The sequence below is a fragment of the Falco punctatus genome, assembly GCF_963210335.1.
Source record: "Falco punctatus genome assembly, chromosome: 12".
NCBI classification, from domain to species: Eukaryota; Metazoa; Chordata; class Aves; order Falconiformes; family Falconidae; genus Falco; species Falco punctatus.
Window position 1 is genome coordinate 8,767,948 of NC_137592.1, and position 27,365 is coordinate 8,795,312.

The following is a 27,365-nucleotide window of genomic DNA, read 5'->3' on the forward strand; positions in this document are numbered from 1 at the left end:
GACAGGGATTTCTCTTCCACACATCTAAAGGGCAGGTTTAGAAGCCTAGTCTTTCCTTCTGTTTTTGCCTAGGCAGTGAAGGGAAAATGTCTGGCATGGCTCCAATTGTACTAGCTTAATTTGAAGGACCATCTTGTATCACCATGCTCTGAAAATTGCTTTCCATAAGTGATTTATCCATTTCTGGCTTGGGTAGCTGGATGGTTACAGTGCAGAGGCAATTAAGCATACTGAGTGAAATCCCAACTTAATTGCATACAATGGTAAAACACCCTTTTATATCAATGGGACCAAGGTTTCTCATCATCCTCCTCAAAGGTCCCATGTCATAGAAGACAAGGGGAGGTAGTCAAAAGTTGCATCAAAGTCTACTTAAGTTTCTCTAAAATGAAAGACTTGTACTTAATTTGGTAATCACAAAGGAATGTGGTTTATAGAATTATAAATTCTGGATTGTCATTTCATAAGCTGTTCAACACATTAGCTTTAATAATTGTATTACTCTTATTTATTAGCTTCTCTGTTCAAAGATTGCAAAATATTGCAAAGGTAAAGACTGTGATTACAATTTACATAATTGATTGTTTTTACAATAGATGTTTTTTGATAAGTGAAGAGTGGCAAAGTTACTGAAATAATGGAAAATCTCTGGTGAAACATCATCTGTTTCAGTTCCATCTGTGTTTAGGAAGCTCGATGCTAACGATTCTCCTTTTGTTCTTCTTGCAGCTAATTCCAGCCTGCTTGGTGGTGGAGGAGGTGAGTCTTTCCTTAATGCTGTATTTGTTCTTAAATGTGAAATATATGCCGAACAAATGTAGTGTTTAGTTGGTTATAAAACAACATGTGGTGAGTTCAAAAGGTAGAAATGTAAAATTATGAGATGGGCAAACTCAACCAAAGTCCATAATGATTCATATCATCAAGCGGCAGGGTTTGTGACTGCTGCTGAGTCCAGTTTCCCCGTGGGATTAGGCTAGGGCTGACTTGTATGAAGGAACTGGACTGCCTTTTTAACTTACCTGAAGGGAATCTCGAATGGGCATTAAATAAACAGTTTTTTTAAATGTTAAATAATTAAACCACAGTAAAAAGTCATTTTAGTAAATTAGTGAGTCTTTATCTTTGTACTTTTTTTATATACTTGTTTGCTTACCCCCATTCTGTTTGGCAGAATACTTAAGTAGATTTCAAAACAAGTCTTTGATGCATGTAAAAGAGATGCTACCTATATGTCCTCTAGTAATACAGACATGCTCAAGTGCATATAGTATGTATTGTTTCCAAATATATGCATGATGTTTTATTTCAGTCGATTAATGCTGTTTTGCTTTTTGCAATACTGTAGTACTGTGGCCGTAAAAGCTTACATGAATGTTAACAATTCAGGAAAAAAAACCAACATGAAGAGCTGGATCTCAGTTTTCTGTGACTTCCCTTGCCTCCCAGAGGGAAGTAAAAGAGCTCATTTCTGGAAATTTCACAGTGCGGGAGCAGTACAGGCAGCAACTAATCTTTCTTCCTGGCTAGAGTTAAAAGGACTTGATGATCAGAGCTTACATATGCAAGGGTAAAGGAAAGGGCTCTGTAAAAAGACAGAGGAATGCTGTTGCTTGTGAGGCTTGAGGATAAGTTGTCAAAGCTTTTGTTTTAACAGCCTTGACTGAACAGGCAGCCCTTTTTTTGTGGACCGTGGAAAGGTGCTTAACAACTGCACCCGGGCATCTAAATAAAACTGTTCATGTTTCTCAGCTGTGTGTCTGGACATTAAAGTACAGGGAAGCCTTACCTGGTAATCCTGTTGGATTAATCTGTTTCTTTTGATTCGAGTTAGCTGTTTGCAGTATACCAAATTCTTCTTTGTTTAAAAGATAATCCTTGAAAAGGTAATCCTTCGCCAGCCGTTCATGCTGCTGGGGAGCTGTTCACCTACCTCCTGTCCAGCACTTGCTCCCAGCTGGTAACATAAATAATAATAATAATAATAATAATAAAAAAAAATCAATGCAAATATTCAAATTCTAATCAGGTTCCTAGAGCATTGCTGCTGCTGCAGGGGTGTGGCTCGACTTTCCGTGGTATTTATTCTGGCATACTTCAAAAGTTGACGTCAGTTTAGCGAGGCACTAGATAACATGGCTCTCCCTCTGTGGCAGATGGGGTGAGCCCATATCATAGGTCAAGATGGGATTTTTTTCTGTATTTTATGTGTAAAAAGCAGGGGAGTTTCAATCAAGTTAATTGACAAGCAATTAAAAACATCTCCCCTGGCCCCCTCCCTCCCGCCCCCTGGGGCCAGGCTGAGGCGGTGGCAGCCCAGGAGGCTAAGGTAGTGCGCTTCTGCACCTTCTCTTCTGTATCTCCTCTCCCTCCTCCTGCCCTGGTGTCCTTTTGGCCTTTCACCGCCATTTCTTAAGTAGGTTTCCTCAGCGGTGGCGGGAAGCTGCAGTGGCAGGTTGAGTTCCTGTGCACGGCCAGTCCCTTGTGGAACCGGCTGTGACTGGCTGTGGGCGGCGCGGGGCAGCCTGACACCCTCCCTTGAGGAGCTCTCCCTGTAGCCCCCCAGGGGTTCTCCAAGGAGGACCTCCAGTAGAAGGATAACACCACGTGCTCAGGCTTGCAGGTAAAATACCAAATATGACTGTTTAGAGGCTTAGAATTTGATCGTTGATGGTTGAGGGTCTGCGTTTGTGCTCTGGAGGTTCCATGAGCCACCCTTGGGTAGGACGGCCAACGCTCCATTGTAGTGTGCTCGCTTAGGTTTTTGGAGTCTTTTGAGGAAAAATGTTGAGAATTTCGTTGCCAAAGTACTCCCAAGTTTGGGCAGCTGACACGGGCATCTGTGGCTCCATCCTTGGGTGCATGTGTTGGCCGTGCCCTTTCAAAGAAGGGGAAGTCTGCACAGGGTCTGCGGGCTGGAGCTTGCTCAGGGGGGCACAAAATGGAGGCACCTCTGGATGGCCCACCCGCCTGCTGCAGGCAGATGAAGCCTGGAGCCCCTGCCTCTTGGAAAAATGACTTGTTGCTGGCAACGTGCGTTTGTCTGTAGAAGGGAAATTTCATTTCCAGTTGAAGGGGTTTGGATTTTAAATTCTGGATAGACTTTTGCCTTTTTTCAGAAGGATGTGGTGGTAGCAGTCCATGTGAAAAATTGCTGGTTAATTATTAAAATTTTATTATATACGTAAACAGCAAAGCCTTCTTTTGATTGCAGATGCTGAATATTAATGATAATGCATAGTACTGGTGTAGTCTTTCCAATAATGGGATTCAGATCTCTTCAGTAATGCTCATTAATTTAATCTCTCTGTCACTGCTGGGGGCGTGAATACTTACCTTAGTTTTACATAAAATGAAAACCAGAAATTTCCACTTGTCCAAGCTCATGCAACAGGTTTAGTGATTTTGAGCTACTTTTGAGCTGTTCTGTATTTGAAATCTTTCCAGAATTTAACACAAGTTAGTTGGAAATAGTTATTTGAACACCTCAATGTGTATGTTAAAACCATCTTCTGGAGGAGAACTGTTGAGGAACCCAACGGGCAACATTGGTAAACATAGCACACTTGGTTGTAAGTTTAGGTGCTGGTGGTTTTGGGTGGCTGCTTATTATCCTTGTGTCACCTTGGAGCCACATCAGGGCATCCGTGTACTTTGATTTCCCAAAGCCAGAGTGATGATTTGTTCTTGCATTCCCTGTTTAAATGCTGTCTATTCATTTTCATGACCATTTGGAATGGAGAGATAAAAGCACAAAAGATACCAGAAACTATTTTTCACAGAACTGTTTAATCATAAAATCGAGAAACCCACAATAGAGTCTTAGAAGAATCTTTAGTTAAATATAGATGTCGAAGGTTTCTTTCTGCTTTTCAAATAACTGAAGTTTCCAGGGTTTCATTATGAGTTTGGTGAGGGAGCCTTTTTTCTTTTTCATTCTTTACTGGTTTTAATAATTGATTTTTAATTAGGAGGCATATTTCGCTTTCAGGTCTAGATTTATCTCACATTCAGCATCTCACTGGTCCTATTAACTTGCATGGAGCATTATGTCTTATTTGTGCAACGTGTATTACTTGTCCCATTATGTTCAACGGTGCAAATGTGAAAATTATTAAGAAAATTACCTACATTTGGAGGGAGTAAGGAAAAAACATCTGATATTTTGAGGAAAAATGACCCCTTTTAAAAATGTATCATGAAGTTTTGGCTGTTAAGAAATTGAAATGCCCTATTTTGTGTGGTATTTTTTTTCCTTTACGTTGTTTTACAGCCATGTCAACGAATGAAAGTATGTAATTCCATGCACTATGTTAAAGCAAAGTTAGCAAGAGCTGAGATTTCTCCTCCCCCTTAAGGTTTCAGATAGTCTGTGATTTTGGGGGGGGTTTTGTGCCCCACTGTCCCCACCTCCTTTTTCCAGTTATTTTCCTTGGGGTTCATTTTTTCATTTACTTCATTTGCTGACTGTAATCAAGTTCTTGTTGCATGCTGATTTCCAGATTGGCATGCTTTTTTTGACCTTAAATTTGAAGGTGTATCTAAAATAGCAAGGTAGGGTTTGAGGTTTTTTGCCTCATTAGGTTTTGTTGCTTATGCTAGAGTTGGAGAAGGAGACATCATCGTTTAGTGTGTCCTGTTATGAACATAATTTTTGTCAGCTCTGTACTTGAAAATGGTAATTTTGTCTTTAAAAACTCTGAGAGGAGACAGGTTATATTCACAGTCTCTTGGAAGTATTGTTTGGACCCAATTTAAGTTGGTTGCCCCAAAAGATCTGTCTGCTTCTCTGTTTCTCTCTATCCTTCTGTCTCTCTGTTTTTGGCCAGTGTAACTATGTCTTTTCTAGGGCTTTTGCTGGCATGGAAAAGATTAATTCCTATATAGCCATAAGTATGTTAGCATATCTTAAATGTAGACCAGACCTACCCCTCCAGTCTGCCAAGATACAGTTTTTAGACATGTCATTTTAAGCAACTGTTACGGCAGGGGGAACTTGTGCTCATGATTGCAATAGGGAACTGAGTTTCTCTGTATGTTATTGGGTAGACTCCATTTTGAAAGTGGGATTTACTTGCCTTCTTTGTTTGCCTTTAGATTATAATAGTCGCAAAAAAAGTGTTTTCTCCTGCTAGAAAGAAATTACTGCAGACTGACTTCTATCCTGGAAAACAGATTTATCAGGAGGGAAATGAGCTGTTCAGTGGCTGGGATCTTTTGCTAAGCCTGAGCACAAAATCACATGATGCAGGAGATGGACTTTGTGCGAGGGTCAGTATACCACTTCAAAATGTTAGCAGCTATGCTCACCTACAATGTCACATCAGCCCAGTGGGCTCGCCAAGGCATGGAGCTGGCAGATTGGACACGGTTGAGTGGGGTTCTGCACCTTTCCAGAATGACAGCTTGAGGGGTCACACATTGTCACTGTGTCTGGGGCAGCTGAAGTACCACCAGATACCAGTGTTTGAGCAGCTGGGTTGTACCACTTGGGTCCAGCTTGATGGTGGAGTAGTTAATCTCCAAACATGGCTACAGCAGGTGTGTAGCATAGCCATCGTGGCTGCTGCTCATGCTATAGAAATCAAGGATAACTGCTGATAGGGTGCTGCTGTGAAGTCACTGGTGTTTGCCAGCCACCCTGTCTATTTGTCAATTAATTGCAAGCTAAGGAGATCAAAAAGCTGGGGATCATCCAGTCAGTAGTGGCAGGAAGGAACAGCTGACACAAGTATCTTTTCTTGACATCCCTCCGCTTGGGTAGAGATAAAGTTTTTATTCTCATAGCCGTGACTTAGGTACACTACTAACCGTTTCCAGCCACTTTGGTGGTTAAACCTACCAGAAGAAAGGGAATTTTGCACTGTCTGAATAGTAACTTGATGTCAGCTTACATGGCAAATGAATATTCATGACACTGAGAAGTGAAAGTTGTACAAGAAGTTTGGAGGCAGGTATGAGACAACTTGCAAAGCACCCCATAGCAATGTAAAAGGAGAATACTTCAAATACTAGACTGGCCCTATGCTAGCCCATTCAAAATGTGTAACAGGAAGAAAACAAGCCTGTTTTATCCTGAAATAGGATGAGATGCTCTCTGTTTTGGATTTTACAGGACTTGGTCTTGATATTTACATAATTTAAATGCAAGTGAAGCAAGGGTTTAAATCCAAAGTTCAAATTTGTGCATGACGTGTACGTAACATGAATGCATCCCTTGAGAGTAGAAGAAAGAGTTCAGGAAAGAATCACTGACAGGATTCTTTCATCAAGAAAATAAGCATTATTATTTTGTATTTTTTAATGCCAGTCTGTTGGCATGTTCTTGTGTCATGTCAAATGCATTTGTCAGATTGGGGTGTGCTTGCCACAAACTGCTTCATGGAACCAATTGTGCTTTATCTGGGATTTCAACTATCTTCAAAAGCTTTCGGTTGCTTTGTACACTGCATCATCATATCTTAGGTATTTAGATAATAGCATGAAGGTACAAAGATTTTCCTAGCAAATAATGATCATGTAGATGAAGTGATAATTTAAGGCAAATGGCCATTTGCCTTTGTTGCTAATTAATCCCTTTCTGCTATAAGATTGCTGCTGCAATTCTGTAGGGTTGTTAAAATGTTTTATCTCTTTTTACTATTTGCATGCTGTTCTTTTTCATCTCTGTAAATAGAGTGGGTTTGAGAGGGCTGTATCCACAAGTTCCCCCACTGTGACAGTACATCAGCCAATTAAAATTTTAATATTTATGCATTTAGGTGTATTTCCCTCTGTACAGCTGTAATACTAGTTCCATTGGTAGCCCAGTAGCTCAGGGTAGACTGTAACCCTTTCAAAGTGTTTGGCTCAGCCCAAAATCTTGTTATTATTTATGAACTTTTTGTTGGATCAGATCAAAGCAAACAGATTTCTCTGTAATTTATCCACTTTTATAGAATTTATTTGAACTTCCCATGTAGGCAAAGTCTTTCTTCACAGGTCAGTTACTCTTGAAATGTTTTTTCTTTCTTTCTTCAATCTGTGTATGTATGTTTGCTTTTTGCCTTCTGTTATTGCAGTGGATATTTCCATGTGAGATTTAATTCAGCTTTAATTAGAATTAGTGAGTTTTCTCATTTTGTAGTGCATCTAGAGATATAATGATGACAGCTCTATAAATAAATAAGCATAGTTTATTTCAAAGGACCCTTAAACCAAGCTGCCAGGATTATATTTAAAATGTGTGCTCTACTTGAGTTTTTCTGTTGTTGTTTTTGTCTAAATATGATACTTATTTTGCTCTTTGGCTGTATAGGGTACTAACTTCCTTTCTCCAGTTATTTTATACATTCTTATAGCTATGGGTAATAATCATAAACAGGAAGTCTCTGGATTAATTTTAAGTATTTCTTAGTTGTCGCCTAATTGTATCCTGTTAATTACACTTTTCCAGCAGTTACTTAAAAAATAAATAAATTATGTTTTGCTGTCTACAGGAACTGATACAGGTATGTGATCAGGTGTTAAGTTTGGAATGTGTACATATAGTTATTGATGCACATAAATGACTTCCGCTAACGATGACTTTTTAAAAATACATGTTCAGCCTGATTCTTTAAAGTCGTGTGCCTCTTCCAGCTAGTGGTATAGGAACATGACTGTATATTTTGGTCATTAAAATAATCTAAAAGTTACTGTGTCTGGGCACACTTACTCGCTGCTATCCTCAGCCTTTTAATATTGCTGCTGTGTTGACTTAATTAGGCATTAGAAGGTGGTGTTTTATTATTCACTCATCAGTTACTGAGTGCTGAGTCCACAACGCTCTGAGCTCCAGCTTAATTGTGAGGCCTTTTTCTTTCTTAGACTGTCACACTGACTCTCCTCATTTTGTTTAAAATCGTTATGAGATAATTACAGTGTTGTGTACCCACAACTAAAAAGTGAACATACAGTTTCTGGTACATATATACATATATATGGCTTTCTTATATACATACATATATATATGCATGCCACCATATATATTTGTGACTGAATCTTGCAGTCTTTTCAGAAGGTCAGGCCTTGTGTGTGTGTGTATATAAATAATAATAAAAAGGCATTAATTTTGTTAGACTGGGAAAGACCTTTAGTTCATGGTCATTGAAAATGTAAGGTGCTTTTGATAAAAATCCAAGCTGAAAAGGCAGGGAGTTATGTAAGGTATGTATTTCTTTCTTTTTTTCTTTTTCTTATCATGTTATGGGACAGAGCTGCAAAGCAGGATGAGTGATCACAAACCTTCCCTAATTCACAGATACCATATGATGTTTAAGGCGATTAATGGTACATTTTTAAAGTGAATTGGACATATGCTCTAAAAATGTTAAACACTTTTTCCACATATAGGCAAATGCATACATTTCTTGCATGTGTGTCTTGCATGCAGAAAATACAATTACTTTTTCATTTACTGAGGTGCTGCTCAGGCATCTTAGGATACTTCTGTTGAGACTCTCCCCCTGCAGCTGGAGGTGCTGGCGGTGAAGAGCACAGCTCTCAGCGTGAAAACAGAGTCTAGGAGTGCAGGAAGTGACACGTGGCTGTGTGCTACAATGAAAATACAGTAAGTCAGGCATTTGAGTATATATATGTGCCAGTCTACAGGAGACAGTTTTTAAAATTAAGCATTTGATTGGTTTCCTTAAAGAAAAATCTGTTAATTGGGACACCTGACAAAGTTGTTCAGTTTTACGCTTAACCGTCTCAACCATGTCCCTTTTGCTGAGCTAAGAATGAAGCGAGCACTGCAGTAAAGACATGTTTTATTAGGCTCAAATGAGATGGTGGTGGTTTTAAATCTGTTTTTCATATTTAAGGTCTATGGCTATTTTCCTGGCCCTGTATCAAGTGGTACTGACTGTTCAGTAAGAGGAAAATGTAAAATGCAATTTAAAACATTTAAAAACCACATTTGTTTATTTTCACCCCTGATACTAAAATAGAAGAAAGGACATAAAGGAGTGATGGAGGTACTTGACTTGTAGACATCGAGGCACTTTTGAATATCAGCCCATTTACTGAAGCTTTCACACTAGTATGCCTAAATACAAACCAAAGATCTTAATCAGTAGAGTTCCTTGAAAGTATCTCTAAGCCCCAAGCTCATTACTTTCTACATCAAGTGTGTATACAGGTGTGAGCAGCAAGACATGGAAAACTGGAATAGAAAAATGGCAACAATTATTCACTGATCCTTGATGGTTGTTCTTTTTAAAATAGGTGTGTGTCCAATTAATTGAAATATGGACGTTGCATAACACTAGCACCTCCCCAGACAGACTTCCCAAAGCTGTAACTCTGCCTGTTGATGTACTGCGGCAGGAAAAACTCCCATTCCTCAAAGGCCGGGGACTGGAGGTTGTCATCACCCTCAATGCCCTACATCCCATAATGGAAATAATTTACAATAGTTTGTTCTTTTTGGTTTTAATGAAAGCAATTATTTCTTAGGCACTATATTTTCAAAGAAAATCTTGAATAAAACCCAGGATTAAACTGTAGAGGCAAGGAAAAACAAAGTATCAAAATTACTGATATTATAGAATTTACAACTCTCTCCATGCCACATAGGATGAAGGATTACGAAATCAGGTCTGCATTCACCTCTACCTTCTATTTCAAATTTTCTGCTCTTTCCTTGGAGCTTCACTACTCATTTATGAGTCGCTCTTTGCTGATCACATTTTTCAGAAGTTCTTTGTTCTGTGCAAAATGCTTACAGATTATAACATGCAGCTTTTCAAAAGCCAAGAAAATCTCCAGCAGAGTAGCTGGCGAGATAGTTGAATCTTGGAAAGATCGGTCCTTCTTTGTTTTCTGTGTGCCTATCTTCCTTCCAGTTTCAAGAACCCTCAATCAAACGGACAGTATGAAGTGGAATGAACTTTTGGCATAATAAAAAAAAAAAAGAAATATGGTGATTTCTAACAAAGGATTAAGACTCTTACATAGGTGGAACTGATTTTTAAGAGACATCAGTGGAAAACCTGCCATGTACAAGTCTGTCTTTGCAGTTGCTCATCTTTTTAAACTGATAATATTGAATGGTAATGCAGCTTCCAGTTGCTAATTTTCATTCTAATGCCATGTGGCAAGCTATGAAGTAGACAGCTCCTGTGATTTAAGAAACAAATAAAAAAGCTCCCAGCCCTTTGTAGGGCTCCAAGTTTAGCCTGAATGACTTTGTATATTCAATTTAGACTTCATTTTTAAAGTCAGTTACAGTGAGGGAATAGTAAACCACGCTGTGAAGTAATGAGGGACAGGAACTGCTGAGGATGGCTTTGATATGAAAGAAAACACATGATGAACCTCATCCATATGAGCATTATTATCACAGAATCTAAATGCTCCACAGACCTTTGGTGCATTTATCCTAATTGCTCTGTAAACAGAGAAGTAATGTTTTTCCATTTTACAGTTGGGAAAATAAGACAAGGAAACCGTATGTTTTGCAAAAGGTCCAAATGGAAAAGAGCAAAAATCGGCTCTCTGAAGGCAAAGCATAACTCACTGGGGTTTCATAATGCCTATATCAGTTTTGCAAATAGGAATTTTTGATTCCTATTTGGAAAGAAGTGGAATTTTAATTTTAGTACCGGTTTCATGAGTAGAAACAGGATGATATTTGGAAAAAGAGAAAACATACTCTACTGAGAGCAGCTTTCTGACAATTAGGCCTTAATTGGTTATATAGCTAATTCTGTAAAGTAATGGCAGAAGGACCACCCATTGGAAGTAAGATGCTGCTGGATAACTGGTTTTACACTAATGGAGTCAAAATTTTAATATAGGAAAATGTGATGTACTTGAGGCTACTACTGTTAATAATTCTAAATATACAACAATTCACTGCTCTTATTTGCATCTTTTCTATATTGTTAGAGAAGGGCGGTTTACTTTTAATTTGAATTTGTATGTTATTAATAAAGCATTTTCAAATCTTTGATGACAACAAGAGAGTCTTCTGGATTAAGAAAGTATCTAATTTCATTATTGACCAATTTAGCCTCTTCCAACAGCACAAGAATGTCAATGATTCTTCCATTAAAAGGCTACGTTATAATTATGTGTAAAATAGTTGTTTTTTTCTTTACGAATTCACCTTATTTACATCTTTCTCCTTGTTCTTACGTAAATGCTTTGTCATGTGTAGGGATTGTAATTCAAGTTTCTTTGAAAGCTAATTTAGCTTTTTAAAATTCAAAATCATATTTTTGCCATTTGGACTGACAGATCTGTAGTGTTGTAGTTTTGGCTACATATACAGTAGCAAAGAACAAAATATTTTTTGTCACACTTCTCCTGTTAAAGTTCAGTCTGTTCCTTTTACATTATCAGCTTGTTTCTCTGGGCTTCACAGAGGCATCTGTTTTAATTTTTATTGGGCAGGGCTGCAACTTAGCAAACTCATGTAAGCTTCACAAATCATTCACAAATGTGGATGATTAAATCAATTATGCCTTGGCTGAGTGATCTATGAGTGCATTATATGCACACAATGTTAAAAGAATGTTATTAAGGTGCAAAACCAAGTACTTAAAGTTAGGAAGTGCCAAAATTAAAGTTGCCTGCAGGCTCGCAGTCTCTATGCATATGTGTATTATGATATTGCCTCTAACTGTGCAATTGCACTGTTTTTCCAGCTGGAACTTCATTTCAGTCATCCTCTTTGTTCTAAGCAAGCCCATGTTTTACTTTTTGTGTACTGAAACTCTGGTCTGCAAACCAGTATTTGTTATGGTACTTACTGGTTTGGTATATGATTTCATAACTAAAGATTTCATAGGTAATTTATTTGTCTTCCCTAAAACAATGGTGTTAACATCACCAAAAGGAACAAAACCCAAACCCAAACCAACACCAACAACTCAGAGATTAAGGTCAGAATTCTAATTTTAAGGCTCAAGCTATACAACAGGGGACTAATTTTTGTAAAGAAATGGAAGTCCTTATATTTCAAAAAGTAGGTCTGGTAGATTCCAAGTGATTCTGCAAAGTTGAACTTGTATATCAACTGTGGATGTAATGCAACGTTATAAATCACCAGACTGAAATTCACCTTGTGATTCCCACCTTCATCTTTACTTTTTGTTCCCAGTCCCACTACCTGCATTTTACAGTTTACTGCTCCCTTAATTACATCCATTCAAAAATCTGGTGGCCTAAATTTACGTATTAAAGGGGGATTGACTTTAGAGAGAGTTTTTACTTGGAAAATTTCTGATTGTGGTCTTAAAAAGGTTTACTTGGATGTGATTAAGGAGAGGAGAGCTAATTGAGAGAGGAGTGATGGGTGTGGAAACAAGTGCAAAGGGGAAGAGATGAGTGATAACTTCATCTGCTGCTGGGCAGATTGTAATGTGAGACCTTGTTCTCAAACATTTAGGGTGCGGGGAGTGAGTGTCCTCTTTCTAAATTCTAACCTTAATGTTTACTTCTAAAAACTAGTCTCTGTGTCTAGCCACTCATGGTTTCTCTCTGCTCCTTGCTCGCTGTCTGATTTCTTTACTGGGAAATGGTTTAGTTTAGTCTCAGGCCAATTTCTGAGATTCTTTCTCTTTGAATCTCGTGCCTGTGCCCTTTCATTTCCAGCTTTGCTCTTATGCCATATCCTAATCACAGCTTTAGTCACCAGTCCTTCTCATCTTGAATCATGTAATCTGCCCCTAAATGCAGGTAGCACCCATTCTCCTTCCTCTCACCACCTTCTACGGGGACGAAGGGAAGAAGTGTTCTGAACAGGCAGTAATTTGTCGAGCCAAGTGAATTCATTACTCAAGCAAATGAAAGAACTGCCAATTTCAGAGTTGCTGTTAAGTGAAGAAAAAGCTTATGAAAGCCTACAGTTACAGTTGTCATCGTTTATCTTTTAATCACAGTTTTGATTTAAAATGGTTAGCCCGACCAAGCTGTACTATGGTGGTCACCCTGTCTGCTGTTCCATTGCTCTTAGGAATGAAGGCAGTATTGTCGTTGGTGTAAAAGGATATAAAACCCCTGGTGTTACTACCTTCTTTGCATTTCTTCACCCTTGATGATTGGGCAGTAATTTCTCCATGGGGATTATTTGTTCAAGGGTGGGGCCTTTGTTCGATCCAGATATAACCCAGCTGTGGTGGAATGTAGCCTCTTCTTTGGGCTTAGAAGCAATTAGGGCTTCAGCCAGGACTGCCTGCCCTCCCAGAGAACAAAAGATTCAGCAGAAAACTTCTCCCTTGAAATGACAGCTGGACAAAGAATTGACAGGTTTATTGGACAATTATTTCAAGTGACTTTTTACAGAAAAGAAAAGTAGCATGACCTCCCTGTGGGCTGGGATGAGACGTGCTATATATTTATAAGTTTATAGATAATTAGTAGAACGAGTGTCAAAAAAAAGAATATTCTTAATAACACCACATAGACTCACAATCATATGTGAGTTTGAGGGAAATTTGCTCTGATGACAGGTCAGTTTTTCATCAGGAGCTGGAAAACTGCAAACATATGATTATTCAAAGAAGGTGATATCTGCAAATAGGATATACTAAGCAAATACTGTAAAGTTCATATGCAATATTATTATCTTCTTCTCCCTTGGGAGTTGATTCAGCGGGAGCAGTTGAATTTTTTTAGACATAAAGAATGTGGATGTTTCGAGGAAATTGTTTCATTATCAAGGAAAAAATACCAACGCACATCAAATATTAAATAGGATTCTCTCTTTTTCAAAATTAATTCCCAAATTTAATGCTATAAAATTTTAACAGTTGTGGGAGAGCTCCCAGAAGACCCTTCATTATGTCTCATTATTGCAGCATATGTGAGGCCATAGTACCCTTGGTTGCCATAGTTCCTTATTTAATCAAGAAAAATATGTTTCATGGCTACACAGCTGGGAAACCTTCTGTATCTATAGTTTTCTCAAGAAACAATCATGTCGATACCCTGTACTATCTTTCTGTGAATTTTGCTTCAAAAATTCATGAACAAGACTTTTTTTTTTTTTTTTTTTTTTTTTCATTTCTTAACTACCTAGTAAAGTGTAAAGTCAGACTACAATTTTGCCTGATGCTTCTCTGGCTTTTTTTAATAAACAGAAGGTCAGATGTGATTGCAGGCTCTTAGTAGTGCAGCAGGAGGAAGGCAAAGAGTCCATGCTGGTGGGTGTGACAGGTTTGCCATCAAGCATAGGGTTGTATGTTTTTTCAAAGCAATCTGGATTCTTAATTATGAGGTTTTCTTTCATTTATGTTATTTAAAACCTAATACTTCTTATTGAACAAGTTGCATCAGGTATCCTCTGGAACTGCTATCAAACAGCAATTTAAATATTGTCTATCTTTAGATGACATGTTTAGTTAAATACCTGCCCTGCCAGAGAAGACACTGTGAGGAAGATTTGTTTAGCTTTACAGTTTCAGTGGTAAAGTTTAAATAACTTCACAGGCATGAAGTGTCCAGGAAGGCTGCTGTAGTCTCTGGGAGCTTCTTAGAGCAAATTATTGCCCTAATACTCAGGGAGTATTTATGGTTTGGTAATTGAGGGAAGTTGATGAAATATATAAAGCATTTAAATACCTATTTTAAGCTCACATTAATTCCTGAGAAATTAAAGTGTTTGGCGTTTAGAGAATTACAAACTTTTAAGAGTAAGTTTGGGGCTTACAGCAGTGTGTCCATTCCATGTGAAACAGAACATTTGGGTTCACAAAACCATGATGTACCTGGTTGTATTTAGTCATACTGAGTCTGATCTCTTTTGGTGCTGGGATTTAAAGATTTGTGAGCACTGTTCCCCTTGACTAAGACGGTAGAAGACAACTGGGAAAGTTCTTGTTCTATAATAACTGTGGGGAAAATTTCTTTCACTCATGTGACTCTGCACACAGGCATCACAGCTGCTGATCTTTAGTAGGTCTGGGTAAAAGTATTCAAAATATTTTAAAAGATTCTATATATAATCAGAAGAAAGCAAGACTGGATCAGACAGTATCACTTTTGCTTAGGTTGCTCCTGGTAACTTCTTTGTGTTCCTGCTTGTGACCGTGCAACTTCTGTAGGCAGTCTTTTCCAGTGCATCACTATCTATACCGTTATGTCATTGAAACATTTTTCCCTGGAGTCTTTCGTTGTTGTTGTTACGGCTTTAAGCCTGAAATTAAAGGATTCCTATTGCTTTGCGGTGGGTGGGGTGGGTGATGGTGGTGAGCTGTCATGTCATTCACAATGTCTCTCTGTGAGAAAAACAGGTGCCTGTGAAGCAGTCCACAAGGCTAATGATGGAGGATCAGGACACATAAGAGATTTGTAGACTCATTAGATTGTTCCAGGCTGCCCAACCTGGTTTTGCTTTTGTACCACAAAACTTCTGTAAACAAAAGTACACCTTCTGAATTTTTGGAGAGAGTCAAGATGACAGGAGTGCTCCTGCCTGCTCCTTTGTGAGCAAATCTCCCCTGGATGCAGTTGCCCTGAAATTACAAAAGGGTGCAAATGGCTGTCTCCTCCTCATCTGTGGGAATAAATCAGACATGAGAATTGTAGGCTTGGCAGTTAAGCATTTCCATTTGTAGAACACTGACATACTAATGATGGTAATTTTGCATTTGTTACTACATGCCTAATCTAATTAAGTTTTTCTTAGGGTACAATTGTTGTTTTCTGTATTTAATTATGTAAGCACCAGGTGCAAATGTTAACAGTAGCTAAGTTCAGAAGGAAACCTTTTATCTTTGTGTTATGCAAGACCTTTTTTCTGTATCTTTAATTTTGCTGTTAAAAAAGTGCATACAGTATTTGGTTGTTCGAAGGAGTTATATTAACATTTCTCATTGATATACATAGGAAATGCTAATGAGAACTAAAATTTTGTATTACTTTCAATTTAAATGTGTTTAGAACTATTTATGAGCTCTGTATTTTTGGTTTAAGGTGTTGCAATAGTTCAGGCTCCTTTTCCCAGCTATACTGCTGATTTTGAGGATTGGCAGACTTCCCACACTCCATGACAGGCCTGCCCCTGTCTACTTAAAAAGGTCTGACTATGTAGGGGTCTGTTGTCTGAATCTGAATTTTGTGGAGCACTGATAAAATTGCTTCTGTGACTGCCAGCAATGCTGCGAACTTTTTGCCCCCCATTTCATCAATGCTTGTTCAAACACTGAAAGAGAGTTTTCAGTGGAATTCCTTTCTTGGAATAATAAACTTAAGTATTATTTTTAAAGCTCAAGGACTCGAGCTTTGAAATGATGTAAAAGACTGCTTGGAGGCAAGTGACTTTCAAAAGGTTTTGAAATTATGTTATTTTTAAAATAAAGTGAATGGGATTTGCAGTAAACTTTTCCACCTGTAGACTGGTAGCTGTTTTAATCCATTAAGTAAGAATAAATAAGGCTTGTGTTTTCTAGTTTCTAGTCATTCATTAGTAACCTATATTTACATAAATTTAGCATTAAGTATAATAAAAATATTAGATAAATGCTTGATGCATGTTTGTTCTAAAGTATAAGGTACCCATAAAACATTCCCATTACTAATAAATGAAAATTGCCTACAGAAGCATTTTTCAGCCTTTTCTAATTTGTGAATGATGGTACATTTTGTAGTGTAAGTATGGCCTGTACATAGCGTGGGTTTTAGCCTTCTCATGTTACCTTTTATGGATTCCTTCCATAAGATGGTGTAAGATGGAGAGCATCAGTAGTTTTAATTCCAGATCCAGGTTAACAAAGAAGCTGTGTCTGATAGTTATTTCAAATTAAGCTTTCCAGTGTTAATGGTAGAGATTTCCCCCACTCCTGCCATTGTTCTCAGAGACCTCAGTTGTTTCAAATTCGGTTTGTTTCTTACCCTTCAGACTTCTAATTCAAACTGCGCTCCTTTGATGGTTTGTCACAAAATTTGTTCAGAGGCTTCCAGTTTTTAAGGTAGTCTTTTAACTACTACTGATTATACATTGCATCAAAGAAAAGTGGTTGAAAACTTTAAGCCCACAAATAAAATATACATCAATGGGTTACAGTAATGAATGCTAACATACTGTTTCTTCAGAAAGGGTCCTTTAGAGACACAAGACCATGTTTCAGGTGATGTGAAAAATAGTAAGCTTGACATCTGAGAACAGCTTGCTAGAGTTAGTGGTCAGGTTTTACTAAAAATGTATTTTAAGAAGATAAAGATAGGAATGTTTAGTATTAGTTCATAGAAGTCTTCAGGTTAGTATTTGGATTAATTCTTTCTGGCAATGAGGCCTGCACAGTGATGAAAAAAAAAAAGTAAGTAAAAAAAAAAAGAAACTTGTTTTTTAGTTTCTATACATTTTTTGCTTTTGGATACATTTTTCCATTATACCTGTTCCAGGTGTTTGGTTTTTTTCCCCAGAAGTACAATGATTTATTTGGGTGATAATACACAGGCTGCAATATTTCAGAAGCTGATACCTGTTTCCATGTAGGGATGCATGCAAAAAAAGAAAATAAGACTATCTTGCAAAAAATATGCTGTCCTCATTGGGTGCAAAAGTGTCTCAAATGGCCCTTAAGCAACACTTTGGTTTCTCCAGCTTCTCAGCATGAAAACATGTCTAAGTAAAGTTATATTATTTCAGGACAGCGAACAGCTTGCTTCAGATCCAGCAACTGTGTTTATTCTTTGGCTTTGGTTTTTCTCCCAAATGAAGAATGTCACTCTACATTGTTTACATTTACATCTCAAAACAATTAAGCTAAAACAGCTTCATAAGATTTGGAGCTGGCTTTCTCTCAGGGAAAGCTTTACATTTAGTTTTCAGAGTCATGCAGTAAATAGACTTATTTTTGTTTTTTTAAGCTGGTATGATAGCGTATGTGTTCGTCTTTCTGAAGAAGATTGAATGCTGTTGATTTTGAATTGTGCATATTGGCAAGGAAGCTAACCCATAATTTCTGTATAGTGCTTTAATTATCTTTATGAGAAGAACAACTAACTGATTTGTTATATCTTTGAGGATATTTTTTAGTATGTCTTTTGGTATCTCACTGAAATAGCTTTTTTTGTGAAGGAGTAAAGAACAATGAAAGCTTACTTGCTTTTGATTACAGAATCGGGTACAAACAAAGTTCAGGGACTTTACTCCTTGTAGTTTCCTGTGTCCTTGTAGTATACCCATCTGTGAAATATATGAGGAACTTTCCTTGTTTGAACTGAACCTGATTTGTAACATAATTGTATTGTTCTAGTGCTTAGTCAAAGATGTATTACAATATATAGGGAACTTCAAACAGACCTACTGTTGCTAAGATTTTATGGGACCATCCTGCTCTCTTTCCTTCTTTCCCCATTTCCAGGTTTTATCAACCTACACCTATACAGTCACAATATGTTGCTGAGTGTGCAGTCCGGTATTTCCTTGCTCCCTGCTACAATAACTGGCCTTTCTTTCTCAGTAGGCAAAGCTTTAGAAGTAATTTTCCCTTATGGCAAGCCACTGGGATAAAAACAGCAAAGGCTGTAAAGCTTAAGACCCTCTTGGCTTTCTCATTTTTGCATTCTGGTTCTTTTTTCTTCTTGTAGGATGAAAGGGGATGCCCAAGGTGGCTGTATGAATGAGCTGCCTTCTGTATGCCATTGCTTCTTTCTGCCATTCCCTAGCAAGGGCAAAGCCTTGTTTCAGCTGAGAACATGAAGTGGTTTGTAGTAGATGTGCTATACGGGTCACGCACACATGGGACTGAACAGATCAGAACTGTTATGCAGCTGCTTATGTGGCTGTCTGCTATAATGATCTGCCATCTAGGGCTGTATGAAGACCTTCTGATGCACAGGCAACATAGGTCATCAGGTCTGTATCCTATGTATGTTCTTCCCTATGCATATATTGCCTGGGCTCTTCAAAGCACAGTCTCTTGCAGACAGTGCCTGTCCCTCATCCTCCGATCTGAGTGAGTCCCAAAGTGTTTTCATATCCCTCCTACTTGCTGAGGGACAGAGCGGGTGTGAAGCAGGGCTAATGGGGGCTCAGTCCCTTGCAGGCTGAAGGGAGACCCTAATTTTCCTTCAGATGCTTGTCGTGCCTCTTCCTGAAGGTTGTCCCTACAGAGGTCAGGGGCAGCCTGCTTCCTTGAATTGGTACGTGGTGAGCAGAGATGGGCACTGGGTTGTGAGAAAGGTGCTCCTTGTTCCCAGGGCCAGTGCTATCACCTCTGGTGTTCCCTGTGCCCCTGCTTCCTTCCCCCAGCAGCAGTCCTTGAGATCAGCGTCATTCTTCCACCGTTCTGCAAGTGGTGCAACTGCAGTTAAGAGGTCTGCTGTCAGCAGGGGTTGAGAGGGCACCAGGCGGGATTTAGACGCTGTTGCATATACAGTTCACAATTATTTTCTGCTCCTTTGATAGTTCTTGATGTGTTTTATTCAGTTCCAGTCTAATCAAGTTAAATGCTTTAGCACATTGTCTGACTCGAGACTTTTTACAGAAGGCAAGTGTAATCTTTTCTTAAAAAAATAATTCCCCTTTCATCTTTCCGAGGAGATCACTTTATTCATGTGTAGTGACCTGGCTCAACATTTGATAGCTAGTGTGTCACTGAAAGTTCCTCATTACGGTCCCAGCTTGCAGACCACCTGGAGTGCTTCATTATTAATGTGAACTTCAGGTTAAATTTTTAGGTCTGTGCAGGTGCATTTGCACTGTTCATTGTAGGCTGGCGGCAGGCCTCACGATGGGACAAGAGTACGTGAGGCTGAACGTGTCTAAAGGCATATGGAGCACTTACTGTTTTGATGCTGGCCCTATGAGGAGTTTAAGGACTGAGGCTTGAGCTTTGTTTTGATTATAATCTAACTTTTGCTTTCCTTGGCAATCATTTTTTGATATATAGGCACTTAATCTCAGTGCCTGGAAAAAAGAAATAGAGAAGTCAGAGGGGAGGATAAAGGGGAAGCCACACTCCAGTTAAAGCCACTAACATGGGAAAAGTGTAGTTCCTATTCCAGACATGAATGTATCTTCGAATGTGGATGATAGTTACATGGCAACCAGACACTGCAGAGCCCTCCAAATTGCTGCTGGTTGTAGTGCAAGATGTAAGTAATCCTGTTGATGCAGCTAGGATGCTGTTAAGATGATGAGTTTAGGGAGAATCTTGCATCTCCTTGATAGAAGCTTAATTTTGGTTGTTTTTTGCAGTAGTTGCTTAAGCCACCTAAACTCCTTCAGCCATCCATCTTTGCGTCCTGAAATCAAATAAGTGACCTACTGAATCAAATCTCTGATCTTAACTTGTTTGCTTTATAGTCTAAATAAATAAAAAGGCAAAAGACAATAGTCTAATGTGCCATACAGCTCAACGGAGCTCTGTACAGTTGCAGGGCTATTAATTGTTTTCCCTGAGTTTTTGTTTGTGTTTTATTTTGCTTTTTATAAGGGGGAATTTCTTTGGGGACTTCTCTCTTTTTTTGTTTTGTTTTAAAAGAAATATGGAAATAGCAGAAGTGGGAGGAGAGGTGGATTCATAGGAGCAATGGAGCTAGAAGGACAAAGGATGATGGGCTGGAAAGGAAAAGAATAGTTACAAGTGTGTGAAAGGGAGTGGGAAGAACAGGAAATCTGAGTGTAGGATTGAGAGCACTGGAAAGTGTGGGCAGAATAAATTGGATGGGAGAAGAAAATTCCTGAAACATGTTGTTGTTTTCTTTAAAGCTGCTAGCCTTATTACAGTAAGCTATCCTCCACTTTACTCATTGAGGACCAGATCTTGACATACTGTGTCTGCTTAAAACAAGTAATAAAATACATTAATGCTTCTTTTTATGAAGAACTGAAGCACCAAAAGGTACCTTCTCAATAGCTTAATATTTTAAACAAACATCTCTCTCAAATGCTGAAGGAATAAGGGTTTTAAAATCTTATACAACTGCGTAGCTGAAATCTTCCTAGTCATTTTACTCTTATTTAAACTGAATATATGCTGATTGCTTTTTCTTTGCACATGTAAAGAGCAGTGCCCTGCTTTTCTAGCAGGTTATCATAGCAGCTACTTTAGTCAATTTGAAAATAGCATATGGTCTGAAAATGGGAATGTGAATTGCCTCTGGGGTAAAATCTGGTTTTAGTGGCTAAGGTGGTCATGATAGTCTGCTTTGGATTGAAAAGCTGATCAAAACTCAACAGATCTGATGACACTGTAACCACCACAGACTAGAATTTCATAGAAATAACCATTTTTGAAAATTACAATTTTATTCAGAAACCTAATCCATACAGTAGCTCTGTCCAGCTATATCTGAATTCATCAAAGTTGACAAATCAAAATAAAGGTATTTTAGATTAATGTTTCTGGTTCTGGTCAATAGCACTAGAAGATGAAATCTCTTTCTGATATGATCCAGATCCTGAATTATTTTTTTTTCCTTTAAATAAAAAATAAATCAGTACATTGGATCTCTAGGCACAGACTTTCTAAATTTGCTGTTAATGCAGTGATTTTGCTTTTTTCTGTTGTTTTTAAGTATATGGATATCTTGTAGCATTTTAAAGTGCTAAATCACCATTTAAAAGATGAAGGAAGTCTGGAAATTTATGGAATAGTTCAAAATGAATTAAATATACCAAATAAAGTTATTTAATATCTCTTAGAATTTTTCATCTACAACTCAAATATTAATGGGAAAACATCCAAGATTTTGTATGGTATATTTAAAATGTGTCTGGTAAATGTCCCACATGAAATAAATTATTTTTATTGCATTTTGGAAAAGTACATATTTAATAGTGAAATATTTTGCAAACGTACTTATATAACTCCGGTGTATAACATGGGTCCAAAGGTCTTTAATTTATTATAAAGATAGGTCTTTAATGACAAAATGATGGCTCTGATGCATCTGTAACATTGGGATTAGATATTAGAAAGGTGTCATATCTTTCAGCTCTTGCTTATGTGATGTTACCTTGCTGCCCCAGACATATTTTTTACTGCATGAGCAATCAACATAAATGAAAACTAGAAAGCATTCATGTTAAGACAAGAAGCAGTATTACTTTCAATAAGGTGACTTCAGAAAACTGTCATGCAGATGATGTTCACTGGAGATGTTCTGGCTTGACCTCACCATTATCCCTGCCCCCTACCCCCACCCACCCCCCACCCCCCCCCGCCCCCCCGCCTCAAACTGATTGAACAGAGGAGAAGGGGTTTGTAAAAGCCCTGAAGAAAACTGACAGTTCCTCGTAGAATGTAGCTCTTCCTAATTTCCATATATTTTCCTGCAGGAGAATGGCTCTCTAAGAGCACATTAGCCTTCAACCTTGGCAAGTGTAGAAGTAAATCTGCAGTATTATGATTGAAATGTTATACCTGCTTATTCTAAAACTGACATGATAGGTGACAAATGACAGAGGCATTACTGGGTCAGGTGAAGTCTTTGTCATAATCCTTTTTCCCCTAACTTTTAGCTGGTGCAGCAAAGAGAATCCTGTTTCAAGGATTATTAACGCTACCTGCTACAAAATTCCTTTGGGAAGGACCAGAGTGCTTTGGATTCGAACACTGACGTTGAAACATGCAGGAAAATGGCACAATCTCTGCAGATACTGTGATGACTACTTTGGTTTTGTTATAAGCCGGTCTTTTCACTGTGAAAATGTATCATTAAGGATATAAATGCTGTTTCCCACATTGCAATGTAAAATATGAATTCTAAATGAAGTCCTTAAGTATTTGTGTTTCACAGACATGCAGCCTGCTGCAATCAATTGTGTAGCAAGTTTTAACTGATATCTGGGTTGAGGGCTTGCCCCTTAGTTTTAGGTAGTTGGGTAGCACAAATAGAAAACTTTACCTCTATTATGCAGGATTTTTTTACTCATCTTCCTTCTCCAGCACTGTTTAATATTTTTGTAAGTTTTACCTTGTGTCTGGTTCATCCATACGGCAGATTCTTCCCTCAAGACCACCTGTGGTGTGGAAGAGTTATTTCTCCTACTGGTAGACTACTACTGTTCTATCTGTCTTCTGTAACTCCTATACATTCACTAGGAAGGAATACAGTGCCTCCCTGGCTGGCTATGGGGTATTGTGACTCATCTGCTGCAAGGGTGGCGTGCTGGAGAGCAGAGATGAAAAGTACCTGACAAGAAGCCTGAGCACCAAGTTTGACCCCAGTTCATCTCTCGTTCCCATGTTGGCTTTTGGACTTTCAAAAGCCAAATGATGGAAGGGTGTGCCTCCTTTTAATTGGCAAGCAGCATTAATACTGTCTGTTTCCTGCTGGAACTGCCTGAAACAGAATGAGCAGAGCAGAGAAACTGGAGAAGCCCTGGGCTCTTTTCATCTCAATCTATGATTGCAGATCCCCCTGGAACCAGGGGGTGAATCTGTCCCTTTATATTTTTGAGTTAAGTGAGTGTTGATTGATTTGTCAAGTGATTAAATGCTCAGGTGAGATACTGGAATGTATAGTTTTATTTGTATTCAGTACCACAGCAACGCCTAGGAGTAGCTACATATAGTGCAATGAAGACTGTATTCATTGTAGGAGATATGTACATAGAAGTCACCTCTCTGAATGTCTTTTAGTTTGTTTTCTTTTGGGGGAATTTTTCTGACCTTGCACTTGCAAAAACCAGAATGCTGCATTGAAATGTTGGCCGTAAGGACCTGTTTCTAAATAAACAATGCTGAAGTGGACTGAAGTAAATTGCCTTTGGAGGTTATAGCTCTCCTTTCTAAACTCAGATGCTGTAATACGTACCTAAGCCGTGAGGAGGTTTCAACTTCTCAAGAACAGTTTTAAACAAAATAATTTGGTTGGTTGGAATGTTTGTACTATGGAAGATGGGCTTCTGTGAATATGAATCCTAGAAGGTTTTCTTTCTACGTTAAATGTGTACTCCCCTCCAAATAAATCCCCCCTCAAGATCCTACTACCCATAGTTTGTTCTTGGCTGGCCATTTTGTGCTGCCATCCCGTCTGCCCCTTTGTTGTCATGACATATTTTACAGGGTTTAACTTATACTGTTGTGGAATCTGTAAGCTTCTTTAAGACAAAGCTGCTTGCCACAATTTTAAGCTTTGAAACTTAAAAAAAAAGATGGCGTGTTGCAGTTTTTAGGCAATACCTAGGTGCTGTTAACTCTGTTACTGCTTACGAATGTGTGTTTCTTGAAAAGTAGTTTTCAATATTTGAGGCATAACATACCATGAGTATTTTTTTTTAATTTTAGTTCAGAGGGGGATTTTTTTATAAGAGAATTTTAAGAAACAATTGATATAATGTGAAGTGAATATATTGTTGTCATTTTCGAGCTAATTTTGGAGTCTATTTTAGAAATGAAGAAGCTGAAGCTATTTAATATAATTCTTGCACAGTACTTGCAATTATTAAGCAGCGTCTCTTTACTTTGGTGAAAGCAGGGAGTGGGAAAGTTTGTTGGTTTTTTTTAATTGCACAATAATCACACATGTTTGGAAGATGTGACTCTCTGGTTGAAGACATTGCTTATCCAGAACAGAAACAATAGTTTTATAAGTTTTATTGCTGTCAAACCACTAGTAAAAACCAGTTATTTCAGGAATACTAGAACTAATAAAACCTTGAGTTTTTTGGAAGATGTGGCTTTGAGTTGATTGTGAGCTCAACGAAACCTCTTTCCCTTGCAGCCTGGGCATCTGAAACCTGAAGAATAATTGCTGATTGTTATTTGTTTGGCAGAGACCTGAGTGGATGTTACCAGCTTGAAACTTCTGGGCTTGTAAATGGAGCAAAGAATGCATGGTCTTATGCTGAGAAGGATGCAGGTTGATAGACCAAAGCAGCCCAAATATAAATACGAACTTGAGTTTGTTCCCTGTATTCATAGAAACATCAGCGAAGAGGGTGGTCGAACTGGTGTCAAAAGCATGACTGCTAAGCTGTAGTGAATCTGAATCTCTCAACTGTCAGCAAGTGACTGGGTCATAGTGGCCTGTGGCTTAGGCAGTCCTTTGATACTGGCTTTCTTCATGGTAGGGGTATGAGTGTGTATCTGTCTGTGTAAATGCGTTTGTGTGGCTGTATAAGTATATAATATATACAGATATAAAGATATGAATTTAACAGATTTCAGTTCAGTTTTCATGCTCTCACTTTTCTAACAACTGCAGTAGTTGCAAAGGGATATTGCTGTTTTTACAGTTCTGCATGAAAGATGGGTTACGACAAAGATGGTACACATATATTAAAATATATTTGAGAACTGTTGGCTAAAAGTGTCTAAAATGGCTAACTTCTGGGATCTCAAGAAATGAAAAACACAATTCCACAAAAAATTTGAGTGTTTGGACGTGATGGATGGACACCAGAATTATTGACAAGCCACTCAGCACAGGCCTGATCTTTTGAAGTCTCAGAACAATATAGCTTTTGGGATGGGACATTTTTGTTTGGTTATTCAACCTCTAGAAGCTCTGGGTTTCTCTGAGAGGTCAAAGGACCACTTTTTTCCTCTCAGGTCAAAATTACATTGATCCTCAGTAGTTATCTTCTCAGTTCCAGCATGGAACCCATGTAGAAAGCAGAATCCTGTTCTGTTCCACTTGCATTTTGTAACAATCTCTCCCAGTACACCTCCTCCGATACCAATGTAATATAAAACACTGAGATTCCTTCCAGATGTGTATGGTGGTGTCCATATGTCAACGTACATTATTTAGGAACCGAGGATAATTCATAGATGAATACCAGGAAATACTACAGGATATATTGTTGCTCTGATTTCCCCAAGACAGAGCGAAGGATAGTGTGTCTTCCCTCTCCTGCTCCATGGACAGAGTAGGGAAAAGGGGAGATGTTTGCATGGTCTGAGAGGAAATGGGATTCTTATGAGAAGAAAAGCATGAATAAGATGAAAGGGAGAATGTGTGGTAGTTGAATGTCATCCGGGTTGCTGCTGGATCATGGAATGAAGGGGAGGCCTTTGGGGAGGAAGCTGCAAGACAATACAGCCTTTCTGGGCACAAGATCATTGTCTTGTGTCTGGAATGATCTCTGGAAATACATTTCAGGAAGTAATTTTTAAACAACTTCTGAACATCACTGACATGATGAAAGCAATCAATGTTTGAATTTCATTTTGCTGACAAACTGTTAGTTTAAGAATATGTTGTTGCAGTGAAGGCAAGCCTGTAGCACAGACTTGTAACTAGCTGAAATGTGGTACATTTTAAGAAATCAGTAGCTCTCTGATGATATTCACAAACGATAACAGGCATGATTATAAATCAAACCAAAACCAGTCTCTGCCCATCGGTTCCTGTGTGTGTAGGATATGCGTTTGCTGTATATTATAGTAAATTTCTTTGAACAAATATAGTCCATTAAGATATTGGCAGACATATTTTTGTTGCCAGTATGGAATGTGCAGTTTTTAAAATGGAAAGAAATGTCTCTTAACTTGCTACTGGGGAACATAACTTGTTCCTTTACTTGATACAGATACTTTGATGACCAAATCAGATGTAGAATTCCTGTCTGTTTTGTTTTTTGTTACTTAGGCATCTATTTCCTTACTTCAGTGTATAACATTTCATGATACATACGATAATCTGTGTTGGAGTAATTTATTTTCAGTCCTAAAAGGTAAAGAGAGTACTGATGCTCACCCAAGTTTCTTTGGCATATACATGTATCTTTTTCGTAAGTACTGTAAATAACAAACAGCAAGTCATTCACCATTTCATTAATGCACCTAAGCTTAATTATTTGAAGTTCCTGTCTCATGTATGTAATAAGTGAAAAGGAAATGAGACTTTGGAGTAGATAATGTAAACACACATAATTTCTGTGGTTTAACTGAAATGAAATAAACGCTTTGTTTGGGGAAAAACCTAATTATTGCTGTACCTTCAATGCATTCAGAGACTAGCTGTGGCCTGGCCAAGCCTGTAGTGCCTCTGTTACTCCAGGCATCAGGTTTTATGAAATCCAGTATTTCATATTGTAAACACGAAGGTGCTTAATTCTCTGCTGACTTTTGCACATTTAAAAAAAAGGGGGAGAGGGGCAGGTTTTGACCTCAGTCTCTTGATATTTATTAACTTAGAAATGGGGACAATTTAATTCCTGATATTTCAGATTTCATTGTGAAGGTGTGTTCTCATTACATGTGCTGCATGTGTGTAAAATAAACTGAGAATTGGGAATAAAATTACTTAAACATAACACAAAAAATTGCATATCAGTGCAAAGGCCTCACCAGTTGTAACCTTGTCTCTTATTCTTAGCTCTTTTGTCCTGTATTATTTTCTCATCTTTCCAACTAGGAGTTCTACCAAGTTCTTGTTTCTGTCTAGTTTCCCTCCGCTGCCCCCAAGGCGTTGTGATTCAGTCCTTAGATTAA

General features: G+C 38.2%; 1 protein-coding gene across 2 annotated transcripts in view; it reads left to right on the forward strand.

Moving 5' to 3' along the window:
* MACROD2 (mono-ADP ribosylhydrolase 2) overlaps positions 1-27,365 on the forward strand; it is a 936,136-nt gene that overhangs the window by 237,954 nt on the left and 670,817 nt on the right. For both annotated transcript variants that reach the window (XR_013931490.1, XM_080408518.1), the window contains exon 4: positions 730-759. Coding sequence is in view for 1 of the 2 variants with exons in the window: in XM_080408518.1 (XP_080264644.1) it covers positions 730-759 (30 nt within the window). In the remaining variant the exon portion in view is untranslated. The remainder of the gene's footprint in view (positions 1-729; positions 760-27,365) is intronic.